This window comes from Exophiala spinifera (genome assembly GCF_000836115.1).
Source record: "Exophiala spinifera strain CBS 89968 unplaced genomic scaffold supercont1.1, whole genome shotgun sequence".
Classification (NCBI taxonomy): Eukaryota; Fungi; Ascomycota; class Eurotiomycetes; order Chaetothyriales; family Herpotrichiellaceae; genus Exophiala; species Exophiala spinifera.
The window spans coordinates 4,013,575-4,030,442 of record NW_015622513.1 but is presented as its reverse complement, the minus strand read 5'-3'; the positions used below and the strand labels follow the sequence as shown (position 1 = coordinate 4,030,442).

The 16,868-nt window shown below is 51.8% G+C and overlaps 5 protein-coding genes across 5 annotated transcripts; 3 read left to right on the top strand and 2 right to left on the bottom strand.

Moving 5' to 3' along the window:
* Positions 1-749: 749 nt before the first annotated feature.
* On the bottom strand, positions 750-3,998 carry PV08_01476 (uncharacterized protein; the record flags this gene model as incomplete). The annotated part of the gene is made up of 5 exons (XM_016375837.1): positions 750-854; positions 914-2,853; positions 3,036-3,245; positions 3,302-3,611; positions 3,714-3,998. 5 exons carry the CDS (start codon positions 3,996-3,998, stop codon positions 750-752), a joined length of 2,850 nt encoding a protein of 949 aa, XP_016241113.1.
* Positions 3,999-6,920: 2,922 nt separating this feature from the next.
* PV08_01475 (uncharacterized protein) lies at positions 6,921-8,372 on the top strand (the record flags this gene model as incomplete). Its single annotated transcript, XM_016375836.1, has 1 exon — positions 6,921-8,372. One exon carries the CDS (start codon positions 6,921-6,923, stop codon positions 8,370-8,372), a length of 1,452 nt encoding a protein of 483 aa, XP_016241112.1.
* Positions 8,373-8,386: 14 nt separating this feature from the next.
* Positions 8,387-8,674, bottom strand: PV08_01474 (uncharacterized protein; the record flags this gene model as incomplete). Its single annotated transcript, XM_016375835.1, has 1 exon — positions 8,387-8,674. The coding sequence occupies one exon, from the start codon at positions 8,672-8,674 to the stop codon at positions 8,387-8,389; it is 288 nt and encodes a 95-aa protein (XP_016241111.1).
* Positions 8,675-9,322: 648 nt separating this feature from the next.
* Positions 9,323-10,261, top strand: PV08_01473 (uncharacterized protein; the record flags this gene model as incomplete). Its single annotated transcript, XM_016375834.1, has 1 exon — positions 9,323-10,261. The coding sequence occupies one exon, from the start codon at positions 9,323-9,325 to the stop codon at positions 10,259-10,261; it is 939 nt and encodes a 312-aa protein (XP_016241110.1).
* A 3,254-nt stretch (positions 10,262-13,515) lies between these two features.
* On the top strand, positions 13,516-16,116 carry PV08_01472 (uncharacterized protein; the record flags this gene model as incomplete). Its single annotated transcript, XM_016375833.1, has 4 exons — positions 13,516-14,695; positions 14,748-14,810; positions 14,898-15,510; positions 15,561-16,116. 4 exons carry the CDS (start codon positions 13,516-13,518, stop codon positions 16,114-16,116), a joined length of 2,412 nt encoding a protein of 803 aa, XP_016241109.1.
* Between the last annotated feature and the right edge of the window lie 752 nt (positions 16,117-16,868).

Here is a 16,868-nt window from a genome sequence, read left to right as displayed (position 1 = left end):
TTAAAACTATACGCTCTTGATCTACTCGCCTCCCTATCAATTCACCGACGCCGGGCCAGTTTTCCCTTTTTGTGGTGAACCCCCCTCCCCGACCACTCAATGAGCTTTTCAAAAGTCAGATGGCCTCCTTCCTCCTTAGGACCAAGTATGTACAGCGTACGGTGTACGACGTACTTAGACTAACCTCCCATGCACTGTTCTCGGACTCTGCGGACTTTGGGACAAGCAGAGATAGATAGATACCGCAGACGAACGACCTTGTTTTTTTCTCGACCTCACAAATGAAATGTTGACGAAAAGTCTCTCCTGATCTGCCTTGTGTAGCCCGGGAAATTCTTCAAATGAAAATAAAAAACAACCCCAAAAAATTGACGCCCTTATATATGTCTTCAATGCGATGCAAAAGTCCTGCCAACTACGCCTGTGAACAAAAAGCAAACATCCAAACCAGATCCGCGCAAAGTGTCCCTTTTGGAAATGTTTCAACTCGTAGTCGTCAAAGTTGGGTGGTCTGTCATAAACTCATAATTGCATAATATATCGAGGGTTGACGGTGCGATCGCTCGACTTCCCGGAACATATTGAAAATCTTTTCTCTATCGCTGCCATTGAAGTTGTGTGTTCTTGTTATTGACCGTGTTTGTTGCACGGGCGATATATAAAGCCCCCGTGATAGCCCATTCTTGAAGAAAGAGCATCGATGCGGCTGAGAGGACCGACCCTTGCAGCATGTTGACCATTTTAAATCATCAACGCCGTAACCAGTCAAACTTTTTTCTAGGATCCGCTCCAGTGTGTTGAGGTTCAACTTGTATACTTCGATCATATAGTTCGCTTCGTGGGTCTGCTGAATCCTATCCCCATCGTCAGCAGCATGCACAGCAGTCTTTGGAAACGATTGATGTCTTCTTACCTCTGGTTCATCTACTATCCTGGTTTCCAAAAGTAGCTTGACCGTCTCTTCTGTTCTAACAGTTTTAGGCGGGAAAGAATACGGGGTCTCGAGACTTTTTTGGATGCCAACAATGACCTCTCCCATGATCTCAAATTTTTTCCAGTTTACGTTGTCACCAATGAATGTCGGATTGGCCGAGGCAGCCATGGTAAGGTCTTGTCGTATAAGAGGCAAAAATGGAATGCGCTCCGCAAAGGAATTTTCCCAAGCCATTCGGTATGCAGCGTGAGAGCGTGATAAGCCCATAAGAATAGTCAACCTCATGAATGATTTCAGACTTTCGGGAGATACCAATTCCCGAGTCGAATTCAATCGGGCAATTTCGTGACCAGTGATACCTGCGACAATCGCACCCAGTGAATTGTAATTGTTCAGTTGTCTAACTTTCCAGGCTAGCTCCATGAATTTTTCAAGTGCCTTTGCTCGGTGTTTGGGTTTGTCTCGAAGCAATATCATGCCGGAGACAAACAACGCCAGATGATTAAAGTGCTTCACCATGGCGCTAATGTTGTCGGTCCCTCGATACCGTCTCTTTTGCTCCGCTGAAAGTGAAACATGTCGCACAAAGTCGCGAGGTCTGATTGCGGAGTACATGGTCCAGTCGATTCGAGTAATCTCCCTAGCCAGTTCCTCGACCGGTATCTCCATAAATTGATGCCATTGGAGCTTGCCCAGGCGGATATGCGGGATAGACTTCTTGAGATGATCAGCCTGCAACTTGGCATTTTCCAATTGGACCACGTTGGATGCTGATTGACTGGAAGTATTGTATGGTCTAGTCATACTGGATGATGTTGATGGAGTGTTTGAAGGGGCAGGGGAATCATTGTTATCATCGTCGCTATCGGAATCGTGCGGGGACTTTCGGTCTGCTTTGGTTCCATCTACGTTAAGTAACGGCAAGGAGGTTGCTGATGAGGAGGGAGTCTTCTTTGGCGGATCGGTGTATGCCCAATCGGCATCATCGTCAGGAACCAGAGTGTCCAGATTATTGCTGATTTCTCTGGCGGCAGGTGCAAACACTTTACTTTTCTCAATGGTCTGCACAAAAGGAATAGCCTTGTCGCGAGCAGGACCTTGTGCAAAATCGCCGGGATACGTGGCAGTCCATTGAGCGAGTACCTGCAAATACCGGAGCATCTCGGCGACCTTCGAAAAGTGAACCATGTTGCTTTTCTCAATGGCCACGAATTGGTCGATAATAGCGACGAGGAGCTGCTTTGGCGTTGCAAATGCACGGTATAGACATAGGAAAGAGGGAACAAACTTCGAATCAGTCTTGTTGGCGGGCAAGATTAGTAGCTTTTCCACCAGCTCCTTGAAAGGGACCCCAAGCTCCTGTTTGCTGCTGTCGTCAGGTTTGTTGGCGTTCAACGGAGGGCCCAACTGGTCAACATCGCCCCGCGATGGCATCTCGTTGGACTCTTCATCCATATTTAGGAAGGTTCGGTAAGCTTTGCTCTCGACATGATCTGGAGAGGCAGGACGCAGCATCGACTTGACATAGTATGATTCTGGAGTTTCAGGAACGGTGGCTGTGGTTGTTTGCTCTGGGGACATGAGTTTGTTCGTCCACTCTCCAGAAGACACTGGTGTGTGAGGTTCTTGGCGCCGACGTTGAGGCTTGGATGCTGCTGCAGTATCGAGTTGGAGTTTGGTCTTGCGGGTGGGAGACGTCACTTCTTCTGCCGATGACGATTCAATATCTTCATTGGCTGATTCGATCACAGCTGCTCGGACAGACATATTTAAAAGGAACTCCTTCGACTTGGAGGTTTGCAATCGAGTTTTGGAACGACTTCGGCTACGAGGCTTCTTGGGGGAAGAATCTCTTAATCCGGTACGTTGAGTGGTAGACTGGCTCGAAACAGTTTGTGGCTTGCTTGTCCGTGCAGGGGCTGGCTCAGAAGTTAGCATATTGCGAGCGAGACGAGACGAGACGTTGAGTATGGGAAAGTGCAACAAATAGAGGCTCATCTGCGCCCGAGGGGTCTGTCTCTTCGCAGGGGCGATCGCGAGGAAAGAGCCTCTGAGATTGCGCAAGAATATGGGCATGAGGATGCGGCATGAGCATACTTACCACGGGGAGAACCAATGACCCGGTTCAGCATGTTCAGAAAACAGAGTTTGATGCTTTGGGGTGTCTTTAGAGACACTTCGGCAATAGCAACGCTGGCGAGATTGCGCTTAACTTGCTCAAGGAAAAGAGGGTTGATCTGGCGCGATTCCTGCTTTGTATCACTTTTAGAAGCCACCAGCATACATGGCAGACCTGTCTTTGTCATGGAAGCTTGTCGTCTTGTCAGTATATCAACTAGGTCGCAGTCATGGACAAGGGGCACGAACTCAGAGCTGTAGGCACATCGGCAACGCTCTCCTTGTCGGACACACTGTAGAGACAGAAGACGCCGTGGACTTCTGGAAAAGGAGCACCATTCACGGAGGTGGGCCATTCGATTCTCCTCTCACTACTGAAGTCGACATCGTCAAGAGAGAGCTCGATGAACCGAATATGGTATGACTGGTCCTTAATGGTCACTTGAGTTGAAGTCCGGGAGCCTTCTTGGTCAATAGCGGTCTTGATGAAGGCGCTTTTACCGCACTTTTCAGCACCTAGGACCAGAAAGTTGAATGACAAGGTTGACGAGTGACCCAACTAAGAACAGATTGATGGTTAATATAGAACATACGAGATGCCAGTACAGGGAGTGAGTCGACAACGACAGTTGACAGGGTCGCCCGCGGACTATACACATACCTGGGAAGCAAGATTAGATTGTGAGGAATGATCGTTAGCTGGCCGCTGATCTGCGTGTCGCGCGGTAGCTCTTTTGTCGGGAGACATCAAAGAATCCTGGCGAGGAGATGGTTTGTGAGTCCGTTGGGTGCCATCTGAAATAGACTTTGCTGAAGGAACATGACGGGAGTGCTGATCTTTGCGTCGATCAGAAGTAGGAGCAGAGTTGTGGCGGTCGCGGTTCCTTGTGGGAGGTACCGCTGATTTTGCCTCTGGTGAGCGATACCTGGTGGATCTGTTATCCATGGTGTTGGACAGGGTACTCGTAATCAAGCTATCGAGCCATCCCTCATGGCGCAGAATTCACAACGTCTCGCTGGACCCAGTTAGGGCAAGGCCATCGAAAAGTGGTGGACAACCGAACAGCTGGGTGGTGATGGTGGAGGTTGGTCATGGGTGTCTGGGATATCAAGACGCCAACTTAATGGGTCTTTGTACCCGACTGACTCCTTCTGGCCAAGATCGACGAGCGAGGACTAGGTCTGTGAACGAAATGCGACCAGAGAGGGACGATTCCAACTGCCGGTCGTGATAGCAACACTGTTCCTCGCTCCAAAACGTGGTTGAAGCCGGAAGGAGTGGACAGATATGAAACCGGAAGTACAATGGTCAATCGAGACAAGTAGCGTAGGAGGAGGAAAATCTCACGACGGCCAGGATTGGTGGAGCCGAGGGGCGGAGGGGCTGAGCAGCGAGAGCGAGAAGAGGGTCGCACTTCAGAGACACACAGGCTCGCGGAATGAGGAGGGGCATGAGATATTTGTCCAGAGCAGTGATTGCACGGCCACGAGATAGCAAACAGGAGTGCGCAGGGTGGCCTGCGAGACCTCTCTGAGACTGAGAGGGAGAGTAACGATGGAAAGAAAGAGGTGAGGTCGGAGGACGAGCTTTTGGACTCGTTCGGATCGGGATACGAGGAAGAGAAAGACTCTGGGGTTCGTCGAGTTGGATGCGACGGTTGCTTTGTGGTCACTGGCCGCAGGGCCATGTGAAAGGGCCTACATACAGCCTACTGCACGTCTGAACTTAGTGCTTCAGGTACCATCTTGGTGGTGGTTGGATGCAGTCGACGAGGAACTTCCGAAGCGTAAATTCCGTCCCCTGTACGCCAAAGGCCGAGGAGCACCGCCTACAGGGGCCACAAACCATCTGCCTCGCCCATTGGTGACTACCGGCTCGCCATTCAGGCGATCCTGCTCCCGCCCGCCACCACCAACACCACCAAGTGGATGCCGGTGCTGAAATCCCTGTCCTCTGTACCGTACTCTGGGCCATGCAGAGACTCGAGAGAATTTATGAGAAGCCATCAACCAAGCTGCCTGCAGGACACCAACAGCGGTTCTATGCACCCGATGCCATGTCGTCACAGCCACTAATGTATTCTGTACATCACGACTACTCGACATCAGCCGACAATATTGTGATTCCTCCCACGAGCAGGGATACTTCGAGCACGGTCGGCAAGACATAGCTCCGGTCACAGTGAGGCGAGTAGCCTTCGTCACTACTCCGAACTACTGTTGGTGAAGAATCTCCGCCAAACCCTTTTTACGGAACAGGATACATGGGGCAACAGAGACTCTAGCTAAAGATACTATTGTAAGTTAGGTACCTGGGCTGATGACTTGCGCCGAACAAGCAAGGAAGGTGGTTACGGGATCCAGGCTACAAACTACCTAGGCTCACTACAGGTAGGCTTTGCCTTTAGGCGACCCCCAGTGCCGGAGGCCCCGTATGGGCCTCACTACCAGGTACCTAAGTTAGTCGCCTGAACAGTACAGACCTGTTGAGATGCCTCCAACTTCCCCCCTTCCCCCCCCCCCCCCCCCCCAAAGCTCACCAACTCACTTCCAAGGCATTTTAGGTACCTGGACCAAGTTGCTTTGGCCCATCTCCATCAGCATACAGTCTATAAGCCCTACTCAGTGGCGCAAGGAGGGCATTCAACTTCCCATGCGAGCCATCATTGAAAATGTCAGGTCCTGTGCCTACTCGTGCTGTGCTCCATACAATATCCATGCCCTAGTAGCGGTATCCTACCTACCTGAGGTAAGATCCTGTAGATCCTACATCCCTCGCCCGGCCTCGCCCGGTGGCTACAGTACGAGAGCTAACTTGCACAATACCCAAAATCCATGTCAGGGGCCGAATCCACCAAACCCAAAACTAACATCCCACTTGTTTTGCAATTTCCTGCCTGTTGCGGCGTGCCGTCTTTCACCCTTTATTAGCACCCACACTCTACCTGGAACCCTGTAGACTTCCCGCTTCTCTGGACGCGGCCCAGAATTCTCCGAGCCGCCCCGTAGTGGCTACATACCATGGCCATGGTCCAGATCGATTGAGCCACGTTTAGTAGGTCTTGTCAAGCAACGTCCCTAGGTGAGAATCTTCAACCAGACCAGGGAAATAAGATGGTCAAGCGATGCTCCTCGAGCACCAGCAGGCCCGGCGGGTGTTGTGAAGTCGACAGTCTCTCGCAGCTGGCCTCTGAAGGGAAACCCTCCAGGAACCTCGACACTGTCTGAGACCACAGCTCGCAGTGAGACTTCGACCCCTGGAAGTCCGGTGTTGTGGCACACGCCACAGTACCAAGAGTGCAATAACTGAGGTCTCAAGCCACCCGCCTTGTCTCTGCCAAAGTTCAAAGGAAGGGATGGAGACTGATGAGGGCGTTCAGCTACGCCACGTCGGGCCATTCTCCCTGGGACCGGACGATGTGAAGCCGCTGAAAAGTTTCCTGCACCATGTACAGAATACTGTAGTCCCTGTAGGTAGCGGCAGAGCAGCAAACACGACCATTCATTCCATGTTTTCTTGACTCCTGACTCTCTCATGGAACTCGTCCCGCACACGTCGCCCGAATTGCAGAATCTGCAGCAGCACTGACCTTGACAGCGCAAGTATTCGCGATCTTTTCTGTCGCACGCCCGTGCCGTGTGGATAGGAATGCTGCCAACGAACCATCTCCGTGCTGTCAATCGAGCTGTCAAAGTTTCCTCACCACGATCATCTCACTTAACTATATCATAGGCGCACCATTAGTAGAGTTGTTCCTGCCACAGTTACAATAACTCGAGTCTACGATCTTCGACCAACTCCACCCGAACATCCATCGAAGGTGGGCAGTCTACGGAGGAGACGAGGAAACCAGAAGCTGGTAGCAGAATGGCTTTGAGAGATGAACCCGGCTCTGAAAGGCCTTTGATCTTGTCTCGTTACAGACATGGCGACTTGGATCTTGATGCGTTAATTCAGCGAGTGGACAAATATGCTGCCCAAGTCGAAGCCGTCGAGGCAGGTATGAAGCAGATGCGACCGTTCTCGTTGGAGTCTGTCGAGGAGAAATCGAACAGGCGCCCTTGGTTCAAAGCAAAAGAGGGTGACATGTCTGCTGGGACGTCACCTGTTAAAAAAGATCATGGATCAAGCAGAGCATCTTCCTCAAGTTACGAAAGCATACCATGTCCATCGGACGAAAGCATGGCAGATCATGTAATTGGAACGGAGCTGGGCGAGCACAAGGGCCATCCTGTTGAGTTGAAGCACATCTCGCAGATTCACAACAGTGTTTATCTCAAACCATCAAGATGCCAGACATGTGGGAAACGCAGGGCACCAAAACCTTTCGAAGCCTCTCTGGAACAAGCAAACGGCCTGCCACACTGGAAAGAACCACAATCGCCTACATCGCAGGAGGCATCTTTCCCGCAGTATCTTGTTCTTCCACAGCAGCCACCTACACCACGCCTCCATAGTAGTCGAAGGTCGTCAAGAGCTGGGGAGCTACGAGGAGAAATTGGCTATAATGCGCATGGTCCTGAGGTGGAAGAATATTTCACTGACAGTGAAGCTGACGAACCGAAGCTTCAGGCCAGGGACCCAGCGCACCGAGAGATGATGCCCTCCTGGCCATTTCCACCAGAGAATTCCACTGGCTTTGGAGCTGCACAACCAGTACCAAACCCCAACTTGTCGCCAAGGGCCGTCAAGGTTCACTCTTGGAACCATGCGGAAGGGCCACCAAAACGCAAAGAAAGTTTAGCAGTAAATTGCACCGCACCTTTGCCCAAGAATCAGGAAAGGTCCTCGCCCGTGCCACCTCTCTCGCACAGCGGTTCCCTCGCGACCGTGGCAACATTGAGCCCTCCGCCCACGCCCATACTGATGTGTTCCCCTTACGAAGATCAGCTGCGTAGAGAGCTGGAGATCCAGGTACTTCATGAAGGGCCTGAAGCTCTTGAATCGAAGTACAAGCTGGGAGGCCCTCTCACGCTGAACGTTGTAGATGATTATGATGATGACGGCAACGATCAAGGAGAGGTAGGTGGCCAAACCCCCGAGAAGACAACCATGTCTACGTGGGCGCTGCCAAAAGACAATGGCCGACTTCAGTTGAAGCGGAGCGAAACCATCTTGGGTATATTTCGGAAAAGGTCGCCGTTGGAGAAGTTTATCGATATGTACCTGGAGGAGGACGACGACCCAGAAGAGGACAAAACTCCCAGAAGGGCACGATCCATGAGACCCTGGAGATGGTCACCTGGTCAACTCAAAGCAACAAATACCCCCCCGGTCCCTCCCCTGCTACAAGCAAACCATGAGCAGCCTTCAGGATGAGTTACCACCCTTAGTCACGTCTTTCTGGCTTGGTTTGAATTGACGGCCACCACCAAGTCTGCGAAAGCTTTCAGACCGATGCGTTCGGCGTTGTCTGAACTCAACTCTTTTTCAAGGTTCTGCAGCGAACGGACAATACGCTGGGCTGGAGGCTTTGCAGCTTTTGGCTGCCCGTGGTGACGAGCGTTGGACGAGATCTCGCTGTTTTCCTCGGCAGTGGTTTCAAAAATGGACTTCAGCTTTTGACGTAGAAGCGGGTAGCGCTCGAAAAGCTCTGGCAACCTGGGGTCCTGCAGGAGCATGTCCCCCGGAGAGATGTTCCCGTTGTCTGTGGAAACATTGGCAGACACCGTTGTCGTGCCGTGCTCTGGGTCGCTCGCCGATGCAATCTGGTTACATTGGTTCTTGTGTGTTTTGAAACAAGATAGACAGCAACTGCAAAGGACTGGTCAATGGAAGGATTCGAAGCCGGACCATCGAGATTCAAACCTGGTGATCCCGCACGAAGGACAGCGATATTTAGATTCTCCGCTCCCACAGATGCCGCAAGGTCCAAGAGACATGAGAGCTGTTATCTTCAAGATCTGATAGACGACACAAAAGGAAACCGAGATGCATGTCAGCGTCACCGTCCTATGCTTGGATGTTGATTGGAGCTAGATCCTATGTATGTACGAGTAAAGAAATCCAAAGACTGTCATTGGTGCAATCGATATTTGCAGGCGAATCCTCGGGCGAGGATGGCTGACAAATGACGGAAGGTCTCGCGAAGCACGTGACTCGCCTCTGCGTCATTTCGCTCTTCTCGGTGTCGAGCAGGTCGAGGAAAGTTGTGGCAGGATTCAATTAATCTACACTGTTAAGATTCTTTTGTAACGATTGTATTAGATCGAACTTGACTTTTACCGAAGAATCAAGGTATACTCCCACGGTGCTTTGACGGGATCAGGATGCGCGGCATAGTATCAGCAAGCTCGCTACACGCTCTGCGGAGTTCGTATCGAGCAAAGTCTCTCAACACTATTTGCAAGACTGCTGCTTCCCGCAACATTCACCAGTCTATTCGAATTCCGGCCATCACGACTTCGCAAGCTCGTCGCCGCCCGACAATCCGGCCTGGTCATCAAAGGGCCCCTTCCTCTCCCGCAGCCCGTACGATCTATATACAGACGCAGTCTACTCCTAATCCCTCAGCACTCAAGTTCCTCCCGAACCATCCTGTTCTCCCAGAAACCTTCCCCTCTACTTTTCTGGAATATACATCTCCTCGCTCGACACTGGCTGCACCCCATCCCTCTCCGCTTGCTGCCAGGCTCCTAGATGTGGACGGCGTCTCTTCTGTATTTTATGGACCAGATTTCATCACGGTGACCAAGGAGGAAGATGTCAATTGGGCCCATATCAAGCCTGAGGTTTTCAGTCTCATTACGGAGGCAATCACCTCAGGAGAGGACATTGTCAACACGTTCGATAAGACTTCTACAACAGACGGCCAGGAAGGCGCCGGTGAAGACTCCCTGGCAGCCAACGATGATGACGATGAGGTGGTGGCAATGATCAAGGAGCTACTGGAGACCCGAATCAGACCAGCCATTCAAGAGGACGGGGGGGATATTGAGTTCCGCGGATTCGAAGATGGGATGGTTATGCTCAAACTCCGCGGAGCTTGCCGGACTTGCGATTCCAGCACGGTGACACTAAAAAATGGCATCGAGTCGATGTTGATGCATTACATCGAAGAAGTCAAGGGCGTCAATCAGGTATTGGACGAAGAGGAGGAAATTGCAATGAAGGAGTTCGCCAAATTCGAGGAGAAGCTGCGGCAGCAAAAGGGTCCAGATGCCGCCCCTTCAACCGTGGGCAAAGGCAGTCTGGACTATGCTGAGTGAAGAGATCCACCGTTGCCCTGGTCCGTTGGCTAGAAGAGCATGTGGCAGTAACCTACCTCTGTTCACGACAGGCCATGCGGGCCATCACCTGAGGCTTCACACTCTTGGTTGGCGTCAGTCACGCGAATGGAATATCCTGATCGCCGCGTGTACGTGGGTGGCCATGGCGGAAAGAACTATTGCAAGACCTCGTGGAGTTTCTTCTGCATTTGGCATGATGCATCTTTTGACACTTGCATACGAAAACAGTGAGCGATGGACAGGTGGCGTTGCTCCAGACCCATGGGCATGGGACAGAGCTCTCCTTTCCGCGGAGAGGCAGTGTTTGGGTTGCTACAGGTGCGGTACTGAACGACAAATGGGCGTGCATTGAGATCACCGATCGCTTACCAGAAACACGAACAGAAGAGTAGCGTGCTATTGGTTTGTGTATAGCCCTTGGATGAGGTGAGCGATGGCCTCGGTGCTGTGGGAAGTTACGAAGCTTGATGGACGACTATCAGTTGCGGATCTTAATTACCAACAGGAATGGTGTAAAGCATAAAAGTGCCACATTCATGGATATACGGAGTACTCGTCCGAACCATGTGCCTAGCAAGGCACTTGAGAGATGTCGCCCATTGGGAAATTCACCTCGACGTTCGGCCGCGGTGATGGTGAAGTTGCAAGACAAAGTTGCCTGACGATACCTTAGATGTTCAACGGCGGTAGCAAAAGTGACATCCTCAAGATCCTGTGTTCCAACACCAACCTCTCATGCCACACAAGTCGTTATAGGTGCTTCTGTTTTCGGAGCGCATTGTGGGAGCTGGTCAGCCTTCAACTGAGCCCCAGCTCGACAGTTTTGTGGAGGGCACGGTCTGCAGATTTTCATTTTAAGTTTCAATGGCCTGATCAGGGAAATGTTGACCTCCCTTTCGCAGTGGACTGTAAACCTGGTCCCTGTTGTTCTCTCGTCCTGCTTCCCCGCAGTTCAGCTAGCATCGGTCGATTGCCGCATCACCATATTATTCCAATCGACGGCCCAGTGTAGCAACCCTTGTGTCATCGGTCCGGATATAGAACGCGCTGATAACGGATGCGGAAAGACGCACTTCGAGGAGGCTGAAATGTTGAGTTTTACGAGCCGGGATATACGGCCATGGAGTTGAATCTGACTCTGTATTAGGTAGTATCTGGCTTTCACTTCGCACAGACCGTGGCTACCAAGATGTTTTCCAGGAGTGTGGCCCTGGATCTGGCTCTAGCTTCGACCCAGAACCCTGGCCCTGGCCTGGCCTGGCCATCGTCCTGGACTCGAGTCCTGGACTCAGCAGGATGACCGACCAGACTTTGTTGTGGCGGTCGCTGGCCCTTTACACCCGATCCATGCTCTGGCCCATGTGCACGAGGTGGCTTGGTGGGTTGCTGGCTAATGATGAGCCGTTTCCCCAGAAAATCAATTCAATGGCCGGCGGCGCCAGTTCTGAGATGGGCGGGACACCCAATCAATCTGGGTTGCTCCACCCCTCCTCCCTGTGCCTCGCCCCCCTCATCCCCTCCTCGTCCCTTTTCCTTTGTCCTTTCTCACTGGGCCACTGGTCCTGGACTGCCACCTAAACACGAGACGAAGAAACTTGTCCTGTCAAACCGAGTCCAATAGCGCCAGTCCAGAGGGGTCCAAGTCTGTTGGCACCGGTTAGCGATGTTTGCGGCCTGGCGTGACCTGAAGGAAGAGGGGTCAGCAGCAAAGCTGTCCGGAGTAATCCGTACGGAGTATTGAACTTACCGTGGTTAGAGCCTTCACGAGGCAACCAAGGCACCCAGGGCACAAGGGAGGGAGGGCACTGGGCACCGTGAACAGCAGCAGCCAGGCTTGCCCTGCCCCTGTTCTTGCGTTGTTCACTGAAACTCGATTGAGTCGTTACGGTCCATTGTCCATTGTCCATTGTCCATTGTCCATCTGCCCCCTGCATCTCCGCTCGACCCGTTTGTTCTGTTGGGGTCTTTGCCTCTCCCAGTCTCCGTCTCTACCACCTCGGACTAACTACTCGTAGGCGCTGCTCGCCACCCTCCAATAGTCGCGTGGTTGATCCCATTTACCACCATACCAGTGTAGATTTGCAGGGTCACCCGAGCACAAACACCTTTCTCTGCCTTCTGTCGCCCTGCATCATCCACCCTGCGCGCCTCATCGATTTTTTCTATTCTGCACGGAGTACTGTGTCCCTGTGTCGCAAATCCAGACCCTACAGTATAAGCAGCGTCATAACCATCGCCGGGTCCAGCTACCGCAAAGTGACATTACGTTTCCTTTTCCACCAGACCTCGGTTTCTGAGGACGCGGACCGCCACAGCAAACCGCGCCCAGACCACCCTCTGAAGGCCCTGCCCTGGCCAGTGACCACTGTGCTTAAGCTTGGGGCCCCCTCGAAAACTGCGGGTGTTTGCGTGAGCATCTGACGGAAACCTGGTGAGAACAAATCCTGGGGAAACCAGCACGCTTACAAGCTACATAACATCTCTTACTTGGCCTGATCTCGGATGCCTCCGCTCGTCGACATCTCCAGCACACTTCTCATAAGACCGTCCATCTCTACACAACGCAGTCAATCAATCGCCGACTATACTCCGTCGAATCGGGCGATTGTTTCGAGCTTCATGCAGTGAGCGTCTGTGTTGTTCTCTACCTGGCTGACCACGTAGGGCTTGAGGGCCACTCGTTGTTTTCCATCGGTCTTCATTGGTCGTCTGAGCGCGCCCCGAGTTCAATTCTTCTTTCGACCTCGACTCACTGCCTTCATCACCATAAATTCCTGGATCATCTCATCATTTCTACCACCACGCGGTTTTACTGAGGTCCAACGTATCAAAGTTGTCGACAGGAATCGCACGTCACAAGGGCGCCGCGCGCCTTTCGCATCTTGACCGGCGACGAGCTATGTGAATAGACCTTGTCGCCTCTTCACGTCAACCTGATTATACTGAGGTGAGTGACATTCCCTTACACCTTCTATCTCCTTTACCTGTCTGTATCTGTTCGTGTGCTCTGATGGTTTTGGGCAACTCCAAATCGAGCGAGAAATGACGCAGGTCACACCATTTTACTCTGACCCTTGGGTTACTCCTCCAACAATACCCCTCCATGGCCCTAACCAGATAGTGACTGTTCAACTGGTTGTGCCAGTACCGTATCACATTTGCTAACTTGCAGCTTCATCGTTCAGGCTCGATCAGGTTCGCCACGACGTGGACACTAACTCTACTCCATCATCATGAGTAACACTCCTGCCAAAGCGAACCCTTCAGCTCGAGGCCCTTTACCCGCGTTTGGTGCTTTCAATCCACACCAAGGCTCTGCATCTCTTCTTCTTGAGAAGTCTAATCCTGGATTGCGACGTTCGACTCCGGATTCTGAAGCTCTTGCATCGTCTGACGATGAAGTTGATCATGTGAAACCCTCAGCCAACGCAAATGTGAAGACAAACCGGAACGTGCGCCGCACCTCCTGGCTGAACGACGTCACTATATCCAATCCAAATCGAAAACCCTCGACAACTGGCCTTTACAGTCCCTCGACATCCCATCCTGGGACCCCTGGTTCTGAGCAATCGCCCTGGTCAAGTGCGAATATGACCACCCCCGGTACTGCCTGGCACAACCCAGGAAACAATCCATATGGCTGGAATATTTGGGGTCAAGATGCTCGCAAAGACCCACCTTCTAGACTACAGGAAGTCTTGCCTACGACAAACGGCGACGGGTTTCCCTTCTCTATTCCCTTGCAGCCGACGCACAAGGCCTATCGATCGCAGTCATATTCCGTAGGTCAGCTTGACACTACATCGGCTCTTCCAGCAACAGCTCCCGTATCGACATCGATTGAGGCGACTCGAAACAGATTGGGAAGTGCCTACCCCCAACGTCACATTACCAGGACGAACGGTGTTGGCGGGCTTGACTCTGTGGGACTTGGCCGACTGAGAGAAGTCGATGATGACGAGGAAGAAGGCCATGTCAATGGCGGCATCCCCGATCAGCTCGCTACTGAACAGGCACGGGTTATTGAGAGGTTGGAAAAAGAAAATGCTCAGCTTCGCCAGGCAGCACACCGAGAAAGGACGTTCTCTGCGGCATCCACCGCAACCCAGCCCCCTCCTGGATTCAGGACACGTTTACGGGGCGCAGTCCCAGAAGAAGAGGAAACTGCAATTGATGATCGTGATGAACCCATCTATCCACCCCGACCAAACGCTACTAGGCGCATGAGTGAGCAGGCATTGAGCTTTGCCGATCGGCAAGCCTTTGCTGCTGCTGAGACCCGCAACCTAGATGGCGTGAAAAAGGCCCACTGGCAGACGTCGCTGGGATTTGGTCCTATCCCAGAAGCTCCTCAAAGCCGCCGACATTCCTTCGCTGATGTCCCAACAAGGCACGGGTCCTTCAGCTCAAGTGGTAAGTAATTCTCCGAGGAAGAATTTTGCCGAGAAATCTCACAATTGCACAGAACGAGGACGCGACGCGAGCATGTATGAGGCCAGCACACAGGCTTTGTCTCAAGGAGAAGATCGTAAGTCGGCTCATTTCCGTGCCTACTGATTAACACATGTTTGTGACGCCACGAAGCTCTCCTACTGACGATGTCCGATTACTGCAGCTGCTTATTTCAATACTGATGAAGCCACCCGGCGCGCTGCGGATGCTCGTGTTCAACAATCCCATCAAAACTACGGCCATCTTAACGTGGGACAGTATCTCGAACCCCCTGTGCAACCCCTTTACATCGTCAACTTCAAATGCTGTCGCTCGGACGTCTTCTACATACAAGAAGGAACAGGACTGCACGTCAGCGTGGGCGATCTGGTCATTGTGGAGGCCGATCGAGGGACCGACTTGGGCACGGTCCAACATACCAATGTCTCGTGGGAAGATGCCCGACGGTACAAAGAATACTACGCAGAGGAACACTACAAATGGCTGATGATGTTCTCATTACAAAGTCGGAATGGAGGCCCAAATGTAGTGAATCCTAACGGTCTCGCAGGACGACCTGGAAGTGCCGTGGGTGGTATGGGCCTACAGAATCACCACGGTCACGATGGTACACACCAAGAGCTCAAGCCTAAACTAATCAAGCGTTTGGCTCAAAACCATGAGATTCAGGCGTTGAGAGACAAAGAGGGCAATGAGGCCAAGGCCAAGCGTGTCTGTCAACAGAAGGTCATCGAGCATCGACTGAACATGGAGATCTTGGACGCCGAATTTCAGATGTCAGTGTCACAGTGCCCCATCCAAAGAATACCACTAATGTTTACCTCAGGGACAGCAAGAAGCTCACTTTCTACTATTTTGCCGACAGCTACATCAACTTTAATGCACTTGTCACGGACCTGTTCAAGATCTACAAGACTCGAATCTGGATGTCAGCAATCAACCCTGCTTCTTTTCAAACCCCTACTGCTTCCCTTGGTCTTACGCCAGCGTACAACCCGGCACCTGGTGACGAACGTCATCGGAGGCGTCAGCAACCGGCATCCACACATGAACTTGGCCCACAGCCAGTGACGACGCCGTTCGGAGACACCTTCGATGCCGACCGCAACTTCAACAATCAGAGTCAAGCAATACGCAACGCGTACTACCCCGGGTACCAAGATTCTGGTGCGGCCCATCAACAGGTTCCACCAGGTATGGGATCCTACCCTGCTAACATGGGTGGCCAAATGGATCCTTTCATGTCTTTTTATGGTCCTGGATATCCAGGTCTCAATCCAAACGCAACCTCTTTCGCCACTGGGCGAAGTGATTTCAGGGCGAGAGGCCCAGCTCAGCAGGACTGGATGGGCAGATTTCAAGGTCTGTCCCTCGGGTCTTAGAGAGGTCCAAGAGGTAACAGACAACGCTCACAAAGACATGCTCTACCCCATTGTAACGCCACTTTTGCATCCTCACACGGTGCATATCTACGGGAGAATGGCAGCATGTAGAACTACATCCATGGTTACGAAATACATTGAAGGATCATGAAGGAACGATCCAGCATAGAAACATTCATTTGGGGCAAACAAAGACTACAAGATTTACATTCCGCGACTCGGCGACCAGGTGCAAGGCTATTTAGTTCTGTGGTGACAAAAGCTTGAAGCTGAAGGTGTTCATGGGCCTGGAAAGACAAATTGACGACAAAATCTAATCCTGTGGTTGGCGAATTTCCAAGAGTACTATATGATGCGAGACTGAGTTGCTTATGACATAACCAAAAAAAGAGGCAAGAAGAAGTACAGGATGTCCTTGAGACTGGCAATAGTTTTAACAAATTTCTGAGCTGTAATTCTAATAGTACCAGGGGTGTTTGTGACTGTAAAGGCAGCCCTATGTGAGATAAAACGGGGATCCTCTCTTCTGTGCTCTCTCGCTGCAGAAGTCGTTTTTCACCCACGACTGCTCTCGAGAGTTGGTGTGATTAAGCCGACGTTCTGGCATCATAGGAACCACGATCTGCATCCAAAGGACACGGTCATCCTCCGCACGTCTCTTCCATTGCTAATCTGACTTACATTGACACAGATTATTTGCCAGCAACAAGTACTGCTTTGCCTCAATCTCGACCGCTCCCCCCAGTGTCCCA